General features: G+C 38.9%; 1 protein-coding gene across 2 annotated transcripts in view; it reads left to right on the plus strand.

Annotated features, from left to right (window-relative positions):
• Positions 1–15,729, plus strand: part of ZFPM2 (zinc finger protein, FOG family member 2) — a 323,709-nt gene that overhangs the window by 209,711 nt on the left and 98,269 nt on the right. For both annotated transcript variants that reach the window (XM_052788292.1, XM_052788290.1), the window contains one exon: positions 5,496–5,607. In XM_052788292.1, coding sequence (XP_052644252.1) covers positions 5,496–5,607 — 112 coding nt within the window. The remainder of the gene's footprint in view (positions 1–5,495; positions 5,608–15,729) is intronic.

Below are 15,729 nucleotides of genomic sequence, written 5' to 3' on the forward strand. Positions count from 1 at the left end.
TTTGGAACACCATGCCTGGGACAGGAGGGTCGTGTCACAGCGACTTACTGAACATCAGCTCAGTACCTATTTCTTGCTCTGGCACAGCTTCTTTGGAAACAGCTAGCAACAATCGGCATTTGACATCAGAATTTCATATATATCAAACAACTTGCTCATACCGTATTTCTCTTCAGCACGGGGGTTTCCTCAAGTTTCTGCCAGGCCACACACATCATATGTTAGAAATCTTTGCAGGGAACAGCTCATCTAATGTTACTTGTCATCACTGATTCCTTTTAGCAAGGGTGCAAAACTATTTTCGGCCTGCTGTGATGGCTATTTTTATCTCCATTAACCTCTTGACTGAATGTAAACATTTATTGAGGGTTACCTCCCTTGTTTGTCCAGTTGCTTCAAAGGTTCGTGAAAAGTGGATGCCTGCCTGACCTCTTTTATCCTCATTAGCTGATTCTAATTGTTCCCTGAGAGATCGCAGTTTTGACCCTGTTTGTCCTTGTCAAATTTGTCTAGTTATGGCATGAAGACATTAGCAGAAATTGCATTTTCAGGTAAAAATTATTGAAGTGTAGAATACACACTCTACCTATTGTAGAGCAGTGAACAATGTTGCGGTTCTATAATGTGCCCTCATTTCCAAAACGTGAGGTTAGTATTGTACGGCCCCATTTTATGGACACCCATGTTAACAGGTCCCTATGATTATACTTAGGAAGTAGGCAGAATGTTTTGTAAGCTTTTGAGAAATTTGTAGCTGTTCTTTTGGAGGGAGAAATAAAATTTTGTTTGGTTTTTGAAGTCCTATTTTTAAGCAGCTGTAATATTGTTGCTTCTGTGTCAAGAAAGCTTTTTTGTAAAAAGGTATCTTTCTTAAGCTAGAGATATTCCTAACAGCACTGCAAAAAAAACATAGCATAAAGTAGCTAACACCTCCCACCACCACCACTATTTTGGGCATGACCAACTAAATGTTACAGTACAACAAATACACCTTATGAATTACAGAATGATTTTCATAGTACTCTCTGAGAGTCAGAACATGAACATACTTTACTTCAAGTGGGATAGTGTCCCAAAGCTAAAGAGCTGTCGTGAAGAACATGTTGCCCTGCCAAGAGTTTCTTCTGTGTCAAGCCAAGAAAGCCCTTTTTCATGTTCCTCCGTGGATCTCAGCTGTCGTTGTACGGTTGGGGCACAGACCTGGCAGGTCTCAATTAGGTATCATCTCAAACAGGCAGGTCCCAGGCTTCACAGGTTGTAACCAGTGCTTTAAATCCCACAGACACTTAGTGAAGATTAAAAAGCACTGGTGTAATGCGCTCAAAGAACGATATCCTGCTTTATGAGCGGGTTGCTGCATTCTGCACCAGCTTCAGCTTTCAAATGGATTTAAAATGTAGCCTCAGGTATAGCGCATTGCAGTAGTCTAATCTTGAGGTGATAAAGGCATGACTGATTTAACCATGGCTTCTTGTTATCTTGGACTGGGGTCTTTTCATTTTAACCATTTTAGGGAAATGGCCTTTCCTGAATCAGCAGGCTTGCTTCAATTCTTACTATGTAATAAGGCACAACAAGAGCAAGCCTTTGTCAGTGGTGAACACTTCTTATGAACGTGTGAACCTCACAGGATGCCAGACCCCAAGAACTGCTGTGGTGGTCCTGACTCATCTAACAGCTCACACAATATGCCTGTGAGGTACTTCAAGGAAAAGCCATTGCCCGTCTCCCTTAGTGGAGCTGCCAAGCTTTACAAGCAGCCTTGTGAAGTTTTGCTTTCATATTAAATGAAGTTTATTTACATATCTGTGCAGCTTGGGAGCAGAGCTATGGGAGAATGGGAAATTCTTTTGAGGTGTCCACCAGCTCTTCTGGGCTAGCAGAGCTGTGAGACGAAACACCCAGTGCTGCCTCCAGCCTATCGCTGGTGCCTAGAGACCACTCACAGCTGCTGAACTGATTACAAGTTTTACTGCCAAGCCGACCTGGAAGCTAATTTAGCAATCTCTGTGTAGTTCTTTAAGTTCCAAAAAAGCCCTGTAAATGGGGAACGGCAAAGCAGACTCGCGTCCTGGCTGCTGGTGCTCAGTCTACCTGCTGCTGCTGCTGCTTCACCTCAGAAGGGATGAGGCACCAGCTTGGGCTCCTCTTGTTGTCTAGAAGAAACAGGGACGGTGGCCTGGGACTAAGCCTATAATCATTGCACTTACTAAAGGAGAAATTAATCTTCATGAGAAAGTCAAACGGTATCTCTGGATCTCATTTCTTCCTCAGAAGTATGTGGTTAGTATAATCCCTTCCCAGGACATACTATTTGTCCTGTCTTTGTAGATAATAAACTATTGCCCAGCACAAGAAGATCCTGATATCATTTGAGGCTTTTTGATACCACCTTAATGCAAATAATACCCTTACAGACAGGAGAGACACAGTGAAATGTCAGATGTCTGGTAAGAAGAAAACCAGAAATAGGAATTAGATCTTGTGAAAATTAAATAATGATCCCTTCTGCACTTAAAAGATAGATTTTTGTTTTGTTTTGTTTTTTAACTTGGCCTCCAACTTTAAGAAGAAGACTTGTTTGAATGTCAATCTTTTACAGTGTACTTGGAAAAGTCCACTACCTGGATAATATTGCACTGTCTTTGGATTGTGCTTGGGATTACCAGAGACTGAGAGCACGTATAAGCACAAAAAACATGTTAAAGGCTTGACTGAAATGGCAGTTGGAGAAATCCAGCATGTGGTAGGAACATGTCCTGGTCCTCCTCTTCATTATTGCTATGCAGTCATGCTAATATTCATGCTAAAGCTTGTATTTAATATGGGTATGATTCTCAGCTACGTGAAGAATAGACACTCTTCTTTGTTTACATAGCAGCCATAGCGCTGTTCTGGTGTAAATGACACTAAAGTCTAGAGTCTTCTGTAATAGAAGATAGAGATGATACTTTGATTACCTCTCATCTCATCTCTTGCAGATCTTTTTCAGTTCATGTCTCATTTACATCATTATTTTTTGTGCAGTCCATATGTAAATACTTTGCACTGATTTCATAATTGGTAATATCAGGCTTCTTGATAATTTATATATGAACTTAACCAAATTTAAAAAAAAAAATTGTCTTGTTTATTGGCCAATTAGAAATCAGAATTTAAATTCAGATTTCAAATGCATGCAGCTGGGTTGTGTCGTGGTTTAACCCAGCGGGCAACTAAACAGCACACAGCTGTTTGCTCACTCCCCCTGCCCAAGTGGGATGGGGGAGAGAATCGGAAAAAAAAGTAAAATTCATGGGTTGAGATAAAGATATTTTAATAGGACAGAAAAGGAAGGGAAAATAATAATAGTAGTAATAGTGGTAATAATAATAACAAAAAAATAATTAGAATATACAAGTGATGCACAATGCAATTGCTCACCACCCGCTGACTTGATGCCCAACCAGTTCCTGAGCAGCAGCTCCTGGCCAGCTTTCCCCCTAGTTTATATACTGAGCATGATGTGATATGGTATGAAATATCCCTTTTGCCAGTTTGGGTCAGCTGTCCTGGCTGTGTCCCCTCCCAACTTCTTGTGTCCCCCACCTCCCTGCCTTCTCACTGGCAGGACAGTATGGCTCAGGAGTCCTTGACTTGGTGTAAACACTGCTTAGCAACAACTACAACATCAGTGTGTTATCAACATTCTTCTTATTCTCATCCTAAATCCAAAACGCAGCACTATACCAGCTACTAGGAAGAAAATTAACTCTATCCCAGCTGAAACCAGGACAGGTTGACTCTTGTAATACTTCATATAAGCAAACACGCTTTCTGCAACTTCCAGTAGAAAAAGCAGTATTAGGAATTGACCTTGCATGTCTCTGGATGCAGTATTTTTACACTAGGTAGGTATATTGTTGCTAGCTGTTACATTCCTTTTTACTAATTTCACTCTTCATTTATATCTGTTTTTCCCAACACTTCTGGAAGATGAATAATGTCATGGAGTGCATGCAGAAGAACTGTGACTTATGCATAAACATTTGTATGAAAAATGCAAAATTTGAAATGGAAACTAAGCAAGAAATATTATATTTGATAAAACAGTATTAGAGAATAAACAGATCAAAAAACCAAAAAATGAAGAACTGTGACATTCAATATGTCTTATTCTATCATTATTAAAATATTGGTATATCGTAAATTATATTAAATATATAAGATTATGAATTTAATCTTATAAAACTAAAATATTTTAAATATCTTATTTTCAATAAATTTTTTCCTGTATATTTTGGGAATGTAATATGTTCTGTGGTAACCCTTAATATACTTCACTACATTTCTAGAACAGTCATAGATAATAAATGTGGCCAACGCATCTGGAATGTCCATGTAAATACATGATTTTGCGTATCTTAACATTTTTTAACTAACTCCCTTAATCATACAGAATATTGCAATAGAACATAGCTGGAGCCAACTAGAGAATTACTGGTGGAATATAAAAATAATTAATCAAATTCTCTTAGGTAAGGTTAGAATGTCTTGGACAGAATTATATCCCGGAAAAAAAAAAGAAGTTACATGGTGACTGTTGTACTTTGTACTCTCTGTTGTGGTTTCATGCTTGATGCAGAGAAAAAGAACTGTGAATGATAGAAGTCTAAGTGGCATCTCAGTGCCACGTACTGACAAACTCAGGATTACCCACAGAGGTTTTGCCATTTGATTAGTAGAAGGAGTTAAGTGTTAATAAATTTGAAGCCTTTACCTTATCTCCTCAAATACCAAATTCTCTAAATATAGAATATGAAATATACACAGGAGATGGTTTTGTTAAATGTGCATTTCCTTGCCTGCATGCCTTTCAGGTGCAATGGATGTCATGCTTTACTTTTGTGCCTTTGAATTTATTAATACAACTTCTTTTATAGTCTTTTTGGAGACAAAGTGCAGTGAATCATTAGCATTATTATTATTTCAGACATAGTAAAATCACACATCAACACTTAGCAAAAGGGGAAAAATTCCATTATCCATTCAGAACAATTTCCTATGATAATACAAATGTTACCCAGGACAGATCTTTGAAATGGATACCGATTCTTTAAGTTCTTTCCTGTCTGTTTCAGGAAATAGTGAGATCCCATTGATAATGAAGTACAATGTGGCTAAAGTTCACTTCTAAACACTTGGCTCTTTGCTGTGAAAGTCATCTGCATTCCCTTTATAATTCTCAGCCACCAGAGATCTGCTTAATCTTGGAGATCTGATCCAATATCTTTCGGAAAAAATCCTTGATAATAGTTTCACCATTCAATCAATGAAAGAACTAAAGCTTACTGCTTGTGTCTTCTTAAAAAAAAATCCTGAGGCAGGGGAATAAGACCTTGGCTTATGGGTTTGGAGATTTTGTTGTTTGCAAATAAAATGATTATTACTATTATTATTCAAGTTCTTAATCAAGGCAAGCAAATGGCATCTGTTTGTTATCATCCTTCCTACAGAAGACAAAGGCTTCAGTCCCTATGGCACTGACTGCTGGCCCCAAGTGGTTGCTGGATGTGACTTGGCAAGGAGTAGAAGACAACAAAAACAACTGCATTGTGTACAGCAAAGGTAAACACAAGCCGATTTTTTTTCTCTACTTTCTTGTGTAAGGTACCGAGATAAAAATATACCTGTTGCGTAACAGGAAAATGAAGTAGTTTGTCTCCCCTTAAAGTCGGAACAGTTTTCATTCCTGTTTTCCTACCGTGTTCTGGTTTTGCGCTTTTTTTTTCTTCCTTTTAATGATATAAAAAACCCACATGGTGTCTGTAGTGTACTAAATGCTTTATAAACACAGAAGGACGTCAGCTGACATAAGACATACCATCCGTTTCTCTCTGAGAGTTAGTGCCTCTTGGGAAACATCAGTAAAATCTATACGCTTTAAATAGGTGAATTTTTTCTGACATTTTATTGGATATACTGGATAGCATTTCTCCATGTTACATTACCTTGTAGACTACTAACTGAAATTTGGGTTTATAAGAAGAATGCGAACTTGATTGGACTATGATAAGACTTCATGTCAGCATGGTAACAGAAGATAACTGGAACTGGATTTCAGGGTTGTCACCTCTGACATTCCAGTCTCTGTGTAGTGGCATGACGTGATGATGCTTCACATCTTTCTGTCTTATGTGAATTGTCAGATTTACTCAAGTCAATATGAGTTCTTACGAGGGCCCCCCAACCATGACACTAATCTACCACATCTAACAGCTACTTTGGTTCAAGATGCAAAGGCTTTTGTCTTGCATCTTGAACAAACCCAAAGAGCCTTGGGTTCAGTCCATAGTGCCATGGACTATGCGCCACGTTGTTTGGTCAGTCACTGTGAAAGCTCTGTAAATGTGATTATGGTATCATTTCAGTATGTTTAGGAAAAAAAAAACACCAAAAAACCCACCACTTAAGTAGATGGAATAAGAATAATTTATTTAGTGTAGCTGGTTTTGGCATTCCCCCTGAAGATCAGGTTGCAAAACTATGACTTTCCTTCCTTGTGTTTCAATCACAAATCTCAGCACTTTGTGAATACTTCAGAACATGCACTGTTCTTGTTTAATTTCTTTTAGGTTTTATTTCTAACCAAACAGACCTACTGAGATCAAAGATTGTTTGCTGAGGCAACCTAGTGACCATTTCAGCATACAAGCATCCAGGCAAATAAGCGCCCATATCAATATATTAACATACAAAACACTAATCATAACATCAAAGACTCCTAAAAACTTACTAGAAACAATTACAACTTGTTCCTATAATCATTGCAATTTATACACTTATAAGAGGATTGCTTTTAAACTGCCACAAGCCTTTGAAAGTTGAAACGCTGAAAACAGGGAATTTGCATGTTAAAAATGAGTTGCACACCAGGGTCTTATAAATTCTTTCTATTATAATTACAGAATGCCAACACAGTCATTCTGCAACCTGAAACACCTGCAGTACTAGAGAACTGGGCTCAGATCTAAAAAGGGTTGAGCTGCCCTTCCTTCGCAGCTTGCTGATTGCTGCCCAAGTGGAAGCTGCAGCAAAAGGCTCTTGAGTAACAGTAAAGCTTTTCTTGTGAATCCAGAGCTGCAGTTTGCTATTTGTAGTATTGAAGACTCACAGGCAAACTTTTCTGCAACAACTTTTTAATGTAATGGGAAATCACTTTCACTCCAAAATACAGCTTCTGCAAATTCCCACAGGATGGTGTCTTATCAAGTATTACATTCTTTCTGTAATTATAATAATACTTAGCACATATATACTAGTAAGACTTTTCATCTTCAAAGTACTTTACAAACACTAACTAATTCATTAGACAGTTTCAGTGCTGTCTGATTGAATCTATTAAAATACGATTTTTTTTCAAATACTAAAAACTTTCTTCAATTTCGTGCAGTCTGAGTAGCCCAGAGTCTTAGTCTTTTCATTCAAATGTACTCGATTTTGTTTCATTGATGATGCTGGTGTTTTTAGTACTCGGCTAACAAGGTATTGTGAGACAGTCATACAGTGCTCAAGGTGAATTCTGTTATCTCTACTGCAGATGTGTACTAGAACTAAAGTTGAGGGTAAATTTGAGCCCTAATTTATAAATACATGTTAAGAACCTGCTACTTCACTAAACTTTTGTGGGAAATAAGTTGTAGATATGCTTTAACTTCACTTCATTCTGTTCATCTCTCTGCACTTTGAGTTGGCTGCTCTGTCATTCATTAAGCACCTACACTTGCCTTGAGCTCTGCTGGGATTTTTGTGCTAGAAAGATTAATTGGCTCAGATCACAAAACAATGTCAAATAGAAGATGGTAAAATAAATAAATAGAATAATGTTTCTTCCTTCAATTTGTATCTCATCATTCCAGATTACATTGCTTTGATTTGTGTTAGCTTTCTGTCTCCTGCAGTGCCATTACTTCTAATGAAACGGTGTCAGCTGGCATGTAGTTGTAATTCGATGTTATGTTGTAGTTGCTGTGTATAATTTTGTTAGTTTGCTTAGCAATACATTGTTATTCCTGAAAGCAATTAGCTGAACAAATGTGTGGAATTGTACATGTAGCAGATTTGGTCCCCTGGGAGCTGTTTTCCCTACTATACCCAAGATGAGTGGGGTAAATTGGCACATTTCTAAGAGGAAAATAAGTTTAAGAATTGGCTAGCAGTACATGTTACTGGTCGATCAGTTGCTGACTCAGAAGCACATGCCATATTCCCTTTTAGCTTATTACAGTGATATCTTTGAGAGCAGAATTTTCCCCAGATCTTTCAGGAGAGTACAGTAATGTCAGCCTGACTTCCAGTTCACTAAAGGCTGTGGGCACTGTATTCACCCATGTATTGCACATGCAATAATCACAGGGAGGAGTCTGGCATGTAGTTCCTATTGAAAACGAATCTGAGCTGGCCAGCTAACTCCCTATTTGCCTTCAAAACTCTCCATAAAATATTTTCCCTAGGCAAGCAAACACAAAAAGTGTGTGTGCGTGCATGTATGTGTATATATATGATGTACATATATAGGATTATATTGCTAAGCTATTACAGTGGAACCACAATTAATCTTCTATATAAATTTTTAGATTAAGAAACCGGTTATTTAAAAACATACATCAGAGTACATTCAGAGCGAATAGCTATGAAATAACTATTAAGTATTTGAAATTAATTCTGTTTAGTCTAGCATCACTTAATTCTATCTGTATTTTTTATAACTACATTCCCCCAATACTAGGACAAATTAGAAAAGGGAAAAACAGTTCATTAGTATCCCTTTTTACAAGCCCAGCTACAAGCTGGCTACTCATGGCATGTGCCATTACCCCATTCTATTTTTTTGAAAGGAAACTTTTACAACTGTAATTACACTTAAAAAACATGCTCTTTTTGTTTTAATATTTACGTCAAACTTCTCTCACGTTGCAAAAGTAGTCTATTAAATAATTTAAGAGATGTCCTAGAAACAGTAACTGAAATTTTAGAGACAGATTTTAGGAATCGTAGCTTATCTGGAATTATAAATATGTTCTTTCCAAAAAAACAGCTACAGAGTTTCAGTAATTCAAGCAAGATACATGGTGGGAAGTATTAATGCATGAACTGTATGTTCATCTCAACACAGCATACTTGAGAAGCATTCGTACCTAACAGAGTTGTGCACCAGACTTGGTAAATCTCTAACCCCAGAGGTAGGAGTCCCCCCACAACCTAGGAGGGGGCTGGGGTATTAACTGCAAATCTTCCACTGGGACTGTAAGAGATTTTTAAAAATGAATTATGACTGAATAGAATAGAAACGGTGTAAAAAATACAGTTGCACAGAGAGAAAACCATGCTCATGTAACAGACATTTTTCTAGATATTATTTAAGCCATTTATGTGAAATGTATGGATACTGTATGTTTAGTGGCATTGTTAAAACAGGGTGTCTGTACAAATATTTAGCTGTGGGAATTATAAAATCATAAGGCGATTAAGTTAGCTAGTTGTGAAATTCCAATATTGCTTTTTAAATGACTTCAGGATATAGGAGGTGCTAAGGTTATTATCTGTTATCAGGAATACAGCGGAATTGTACGACTGGATAATAACTAAACAACTGACACAATGTAAAATTACATTATCAGTGTGTTAAAACAAAATTGCGCCCTAAAGGAGTCTACATGCCAGCTCAGAGCTGCAGTGTAATTATGCTTAACTCTGATAATTAAAATACAACGGAGATCAACAGAATCATTTTCATTAAGAAAATTATTAATGATGGTGGTATAACAGTAATTGATTGCAGAGCACCACAGGATAACTCTGTGCAGGAAAACCAACATGTTTAACGTGTGTCTGGGCCAGTTGGGTTGCGTTGCGTACCACCGAGCACGCTGCCCAGCCGGGTGGCAGCTGCGGGGCACGTCTTCTGCTGCAAAACCCCAAATCAGAAAATGGCTGCTTCTCAGGCTGCCCTTTGGAGGGAGAGGGACGGGTGCTGGTGGATGGGGCGGCAGGATGGGGTCAGGTACAGCTGCCAAAAAGGAGCCGGCCGCCGGCAGCGACTCGCACGCTTCTCGAGCCGGCCGTCATCTCATTTTGCGTGAGGCAGTGTTTGGTTTTGCATTTCCATTAGTGATTTACTGATGTTATTTCCTCCTCTGCCTGGCCGCACTGAGTAGTTTATGCCCTTTGTTATTTCTGAGAGGATGCGGGAGGAGAAAAACCCATTCTCGCCCCAGCGCGGTTCCACAGGCACCGCGTGACATCTTCGTAAGTAATTCCACAGGATGGCCCTGTTAATTGTCCCGGTGGAGCGGACACATGATACCGAACGCCATAAAAAGCCTCCATCCCTCCGTAAGTGAAATCACAGTCAGTGCCCACTGAGAGACTATAAGAAAATCCTGGCTAGGCAGGATGTTGCCTAAGGGTGAGATCCGAGAATTGTCATTTTCTTTTGGTGAACACAAAACTGGGGGGGGGGGGGGGGGAATTCGGGGGAGCGCTTCTCTGCACAGCTAAGGGATGCGTGCTTGCTCAAACAGATGCTGCTTTTGAAAGCTGCCCAAAAAAGTCTGTTCTCCAATCACAATAGAGGACAAGCCTGCTAGGGTGGATTTACAGGATGAGATTAGTTAAAATGACAGCTGCCCACACTGAAACTGTGTCATGTAGCTAATTTATAAATAGAAACTGGAGGAGAGGGAGCACACGGGAGAGGGCAGAGCAGAAGTCAGGGCTGGAAGCAGAGGGCTCTGTGCTCGGATCTCCCAGGGCTTCCCCTGGCCGCCTGGCCCAGGGGCTGACTTATTTTAAGTCGGTAAATAGATAACTGTTTACTTACTTCGCTGGTACTGGGATGAGTTCTTTAGCTGATGTGTGTGCCATGCGTTGAAGATATAAATGCTGCAAAAGAGTTACACGAAATTACTAGTAAGAATTGAAGGCAATTTTTAATTAATTTTGCTAATTTAAAATAGTCTTATTTTTTAACATATTGGAAAAGTCAGTTGTCACAACAAAAGAGTTCTTAAATTTTTCCTTAGTGACAGAGGATTACTTTTCTTAATTGTTCTGTGAGATCCTTGATACCATGCTTTCCCCTGCGAATGAGTTTTCAGCCAGTAAATACTTTTTTTTCCTGCAACTTCAGGCAATGTAATGGTACATTGCACCACAGACATAGCATCAGAGACCCTAATGAGACACAGGTCAAACATCATAAGGAGTTTAAATACTGCTGCATTAGAATATATTTTGGTTTGGGTCAGAGAACAAGTTGTTTAATAGGCCAGAGGTTAACTTGGGGCATATATTTTAGGTTGCAAGGGGCTTCTTTCCACTTACTATTACAAGCAAATCGAGTGAATTTACTTAGTCTGTTCCATGTGGACAGTCAGAAAACTGCAGTATCTGCTGTCCGGCTGGATGCCTCCATTAGCTAAACAATGTGCTGAAGCCTTTGGTGGTGCTACAGGTTTTTGTTCTTTCTTTGTACCCAGTGACAAAGAAATCTGAGTTTTTAACAAAATGCATGTGACGCTTATCCTAATACCAAAGGTCCGTGGAAGAGCTTATTTTACGTTTTTTCCATAACACTGAAAAATTGCAAAATATTTCTCAAGAGAAGCATGATTATGTGTATAATGCTTACATAAAATAGTATCTGTACAAGGGCAATATACCTTCACAGTCATTGGAAGAAAGTGTCATGGATACAGATATAAAGACATGATTGGTAGGCAGGTAGATGGCATGATTCACGTTTGGTTTCGCAGGGATATTGAGAAGGCAGGATGCCTAATGACGCTGTTGCAAACAAAACTATTGCAAATTAGTCCTGCTACTTTAATCGCTGGCCAGAGAAGGAGAAAATATTTTGTCCCCGTGACTAGTGATACTTATTGCTTGCTGACGGCAGACACAGTGTTGTGGACTTAATTCAGACACAATTCAGCTTCAAAGAACTCACAAAGCAGGATTGTACTTTTCCCTTATTTTTATTTTTTACCTATGCAAATAGATCCAATGGGGGATTATCTGCTTTAGGGAGTTTAGAGGTCAGGGCCTTGTATATGGTCTTAATTATCTACAAGAAAAATGTTATTTAATGCATCTTTATGGAATTAGTATAATATGCATATAATAGCATACAGTGAATTATTACATGCCCTCTAAATTCTAAGCCTGCAGTTAATAAAGGGAAGATGACAAGAAATGCAGGGGTACAGTTTTATTTCCACTTCCCACTTTTGTTCATTATTAGTGCATTTCATTTACATAACAGCCAAGTGGTATTTTTAGGTTGTTATCATATGTACATTGGTTTGAGGTTTTTTCTTGTGTTCTTTTTGTCACTTATTGTGTAGTTTATTTCATAGTTTCAAGTTGGAATTCTTTTTCATTTGAGGAGGCAAGGAAATAAACAGAATACTGACATGATTTGCACAGAATTATACTTAGAACTGAGCCTAACACTCACCTATGAGAACATGTTCAGGATGGAAAAGAAGCCCAGTATGTACTTCACACTGGGACCATGTGAAAAGAAACATTGCTTCAGCCATTCAGACCACTGGCAAAAATATATGCAAACATCATGCAGAGATTTTATTTTTCAAGATACGTATTTGTCCCTCATTTTTCTAATTCAATTGCAGTAGAATCAGTCATTTAAAAATCATTTTAAGAACAATGTTGTCATTATTTTCAGGATATGACATAGATGCTAAATGTGTTTTATTTTCTTCTTAATTAAATTATTTTTTTTCCATTCATTACGCCAAATAAAAATTGAGGACTGCAGTAAACCTTGTGACCCCTGTGGCTTATGGTAGCGTTACCTCTGTCATCTTCCCTGCAAAGCAAGAAGGAAGAAAAAAAGCCCCCAAATTTGCTGAGCCACACATTTCAAGTTGTCGACAACCCCATCCACAAGAAAACAGAAGAAAATATATATGCACTCTGTCCTGTCAAAAGGCTTTCGCCTTATCTTGAGAGACTGTCAGGGCAGGAACATCATGGAATGGACAGAAGTCTATTAAATTAATAAGCTGCTGGATGGTGTCTGGAGAGTTATGATGCTCCATAAATCCAGTTTGATCATGGTGGACAAGGTTTAAATCTGCAGCCTTCTAATACACATCCAGGTCCTGGATTGGATTTGAAGTTTTGTGCTGGAGACACAGAGATAGTCCTGCAGCTTGTGAATTAAGATTTATCATTTTTTCATACTATTTTTTTTTCTTTTTTCTACACTTCTTGACAAAAATGAAAACACCTTAGGGATCCTGGCAAATGTTACTGCTTGAAATGAAAGAGCTGTTGTCAAGGTGAAACCATGACCTAGAAGCCTAAAATCAAACCTTGGTCCTTCTTTTCAGGCAGCTCTATTGGTGCTGAGCATAAAATGTCTGTATGGGAGGAAACACGGCTGGATTCATCTGCAGCCTGTTTTATGGTGATTCCTATCAAATACTCCTACTGTGCATTTGTAATACAAGGCAAACAAATGGTGTGGCATATAAAAGCAAAAGCTAAAATATGTAGAAATATATTCGTCCCCCATTCAAGGTGGTTCTGTGTATAACTTACAGTGCAGTGTGAGATTTCTGTGCCGCTTACCTCTAAATGGATTAAACCTGATGGTAATAATTCAGGGGACTCTTTTGTAGCATTGAAGGTGCCAAGCTCCCAGGAAAACCTGTGATGTGCAGGCGTGATGTCCAAGTGGGCTGTGGAGCTGGACTGCCTGGAACGCGATGTTAAAATCATGTTGGATGTGTTTTGTCTCTAGCTGCTTACAAGCAAGGCCGTTATGGCACAATGGGTGGAATTCAAGTGTCTGTTGGCCGCTTAATTGACCTGCAAGCCAGTGATTTATTCTTAGGTCCCTAAGCAACTATTCTTGTTACTCTGGAGACTCCAGCAGGTGATTGCTGTGCTTGCTTACACAGGCAATGGCACAGCCAGCAGTTCTCTCTTCTCAAATTCCCTAGCCATATTTTGGATCCTGCCTCTTTTATTTATTGATGATACTTAGAATCTGTGTTGCTTTTAAAAGCAATCTGTGCTCATTTTTGTCATCATTGTTAATTTAGGAGCTAAAAGAGACTTCTTGAAATTAGAGAAGTATAAAAACAATGTGTATGTTAAAAGAAATGGATAGCTCCTCTTGCAATACCAAGGACACTGAGATATTTTTATGCTCAGGAAAATGGATTCAGAGCTGAAAGCAATTGAAAAAGCTCTTCCGGTGTGTAGGTTTCCTTAAACAGAAATTGAGATCAAGATGCAACCCTTGGTGACATCCAGCCATACAACTCCCTCCATTGTCTTCCAGAAATTACTTAAGAGCTGTAGCTAGAGATCATGTGTGACTGAATCCTGACCTCTCTATTGATTCTGGGGATCAATCTGTGTACTCTCTGATCCAAAGATCAATGTCAGCATTTCTCTCCTTCTCCCACGGCATTCCAGCACTGCTCCCTGCTCTAGACAGAGGCCACAAGGAGCAGGACTTCACAGCAGGGCACTGTCGCGCTGAGGCCAGCACTGGGGACCACATCCATTTTTCCTAATGCAATGGCAATTGCACCCTGTTTTTTGTGGCAGGTTCTGAAGTGTGTATAGTGATATGGGGAGGAGGGAGAGTGGAGGTTAGAGAAGGAACTCCAGCGTGGCGCAAAATACAGGAGTCCCTCCTTGCAGTCCCCCTTGCAAAGGAGGCAGGATGCTCCCACTGCCTGCAGCTGCCCTTCTCCTCACCAGTGCTGGGGCATCCCTCAGCCTTCCCACCATTCTAGTCTTCTCTGAAGAGAACTGAAGAAAGTATGGAAAAGTTGCAACCTGCTTCAATGTGTGTTTAGTATCTAAGGAATGAACCCCTGTTACTGCAGACACGGAAAGTACTTAGCAGCTTTCTTAAAACGTGATTTGTTTTGGTGTTAAAAAAAGAAGAGGAAAAAAAAAAAGCTGTTTCAGATTTCATTTTTTCTTTCTTGTTTCAGTTTCAGTCCGTCAGAGCATGTGGGGCAGTGTGATGCTGACAAACAGAAATCTATGCTAGAGTGTGCCCGAATTGTGATATTTGAAGCTAGTTGCTATGTTGAAGCAGATTTAGTAGAGATGTTCTGTAACTGAGTGATGATGCATATGACTGAATCAGTTGGTGGCATACAGAATCAAGGTTTGTTGCTGGAGCAGAAATTGCCTGTAGGATAATTTCCTATGATAATATCATAGTATACAGGCATATATACGTGCATACATGCATATTATATACAAAAAAAGCCCTCAGGCCTCAGTTAGTGTTTCACTCAAGGCACAGAAGGTTCTGAAATCTCTTTCTATAGCTGCAGTGTCAACTTCTGCATAGGCAACTCCAGCTATTCTGAACAATTATACTATCACAGGTTAATAATCATTGGGAGAAAATATTATTTAGAAAAAATAGAAAGACTTTATATCTTTATAAGATAGAAAGACTAAGTCCTAGTTAACATTGTTAAGGCTCGGGAAAAGTGCTAGCATTAGCTTTATAAATTACAGAAGAATGCTAGTTTTGCAATAAAGTGGTGAAAGTAGAAGATGACACAAGGAAAAACAGACTTTTTAGGGAGTGCAAACCAATGTAAAAAGAATATTGAAAAGTTAGATTGTGGTAGAAACACTAGAAAAGAGGTCTATTCAGACTTAATCAGATGGATTTAG

This window comes from Harpia harpyja, chromosome 5, assembly GCF_026419915.1.
Source record: "Harpia harpyja isolate bHarHar1 chromosome 5, bHarHar1 primary haplotype, whole genome shotgun sequence".
Lineage (NCBI taxonomy): Eukaryota > Metazoa > Chordata > Aves > Accipitriformes > Accipitridae > Harpia > Harpia harpyja.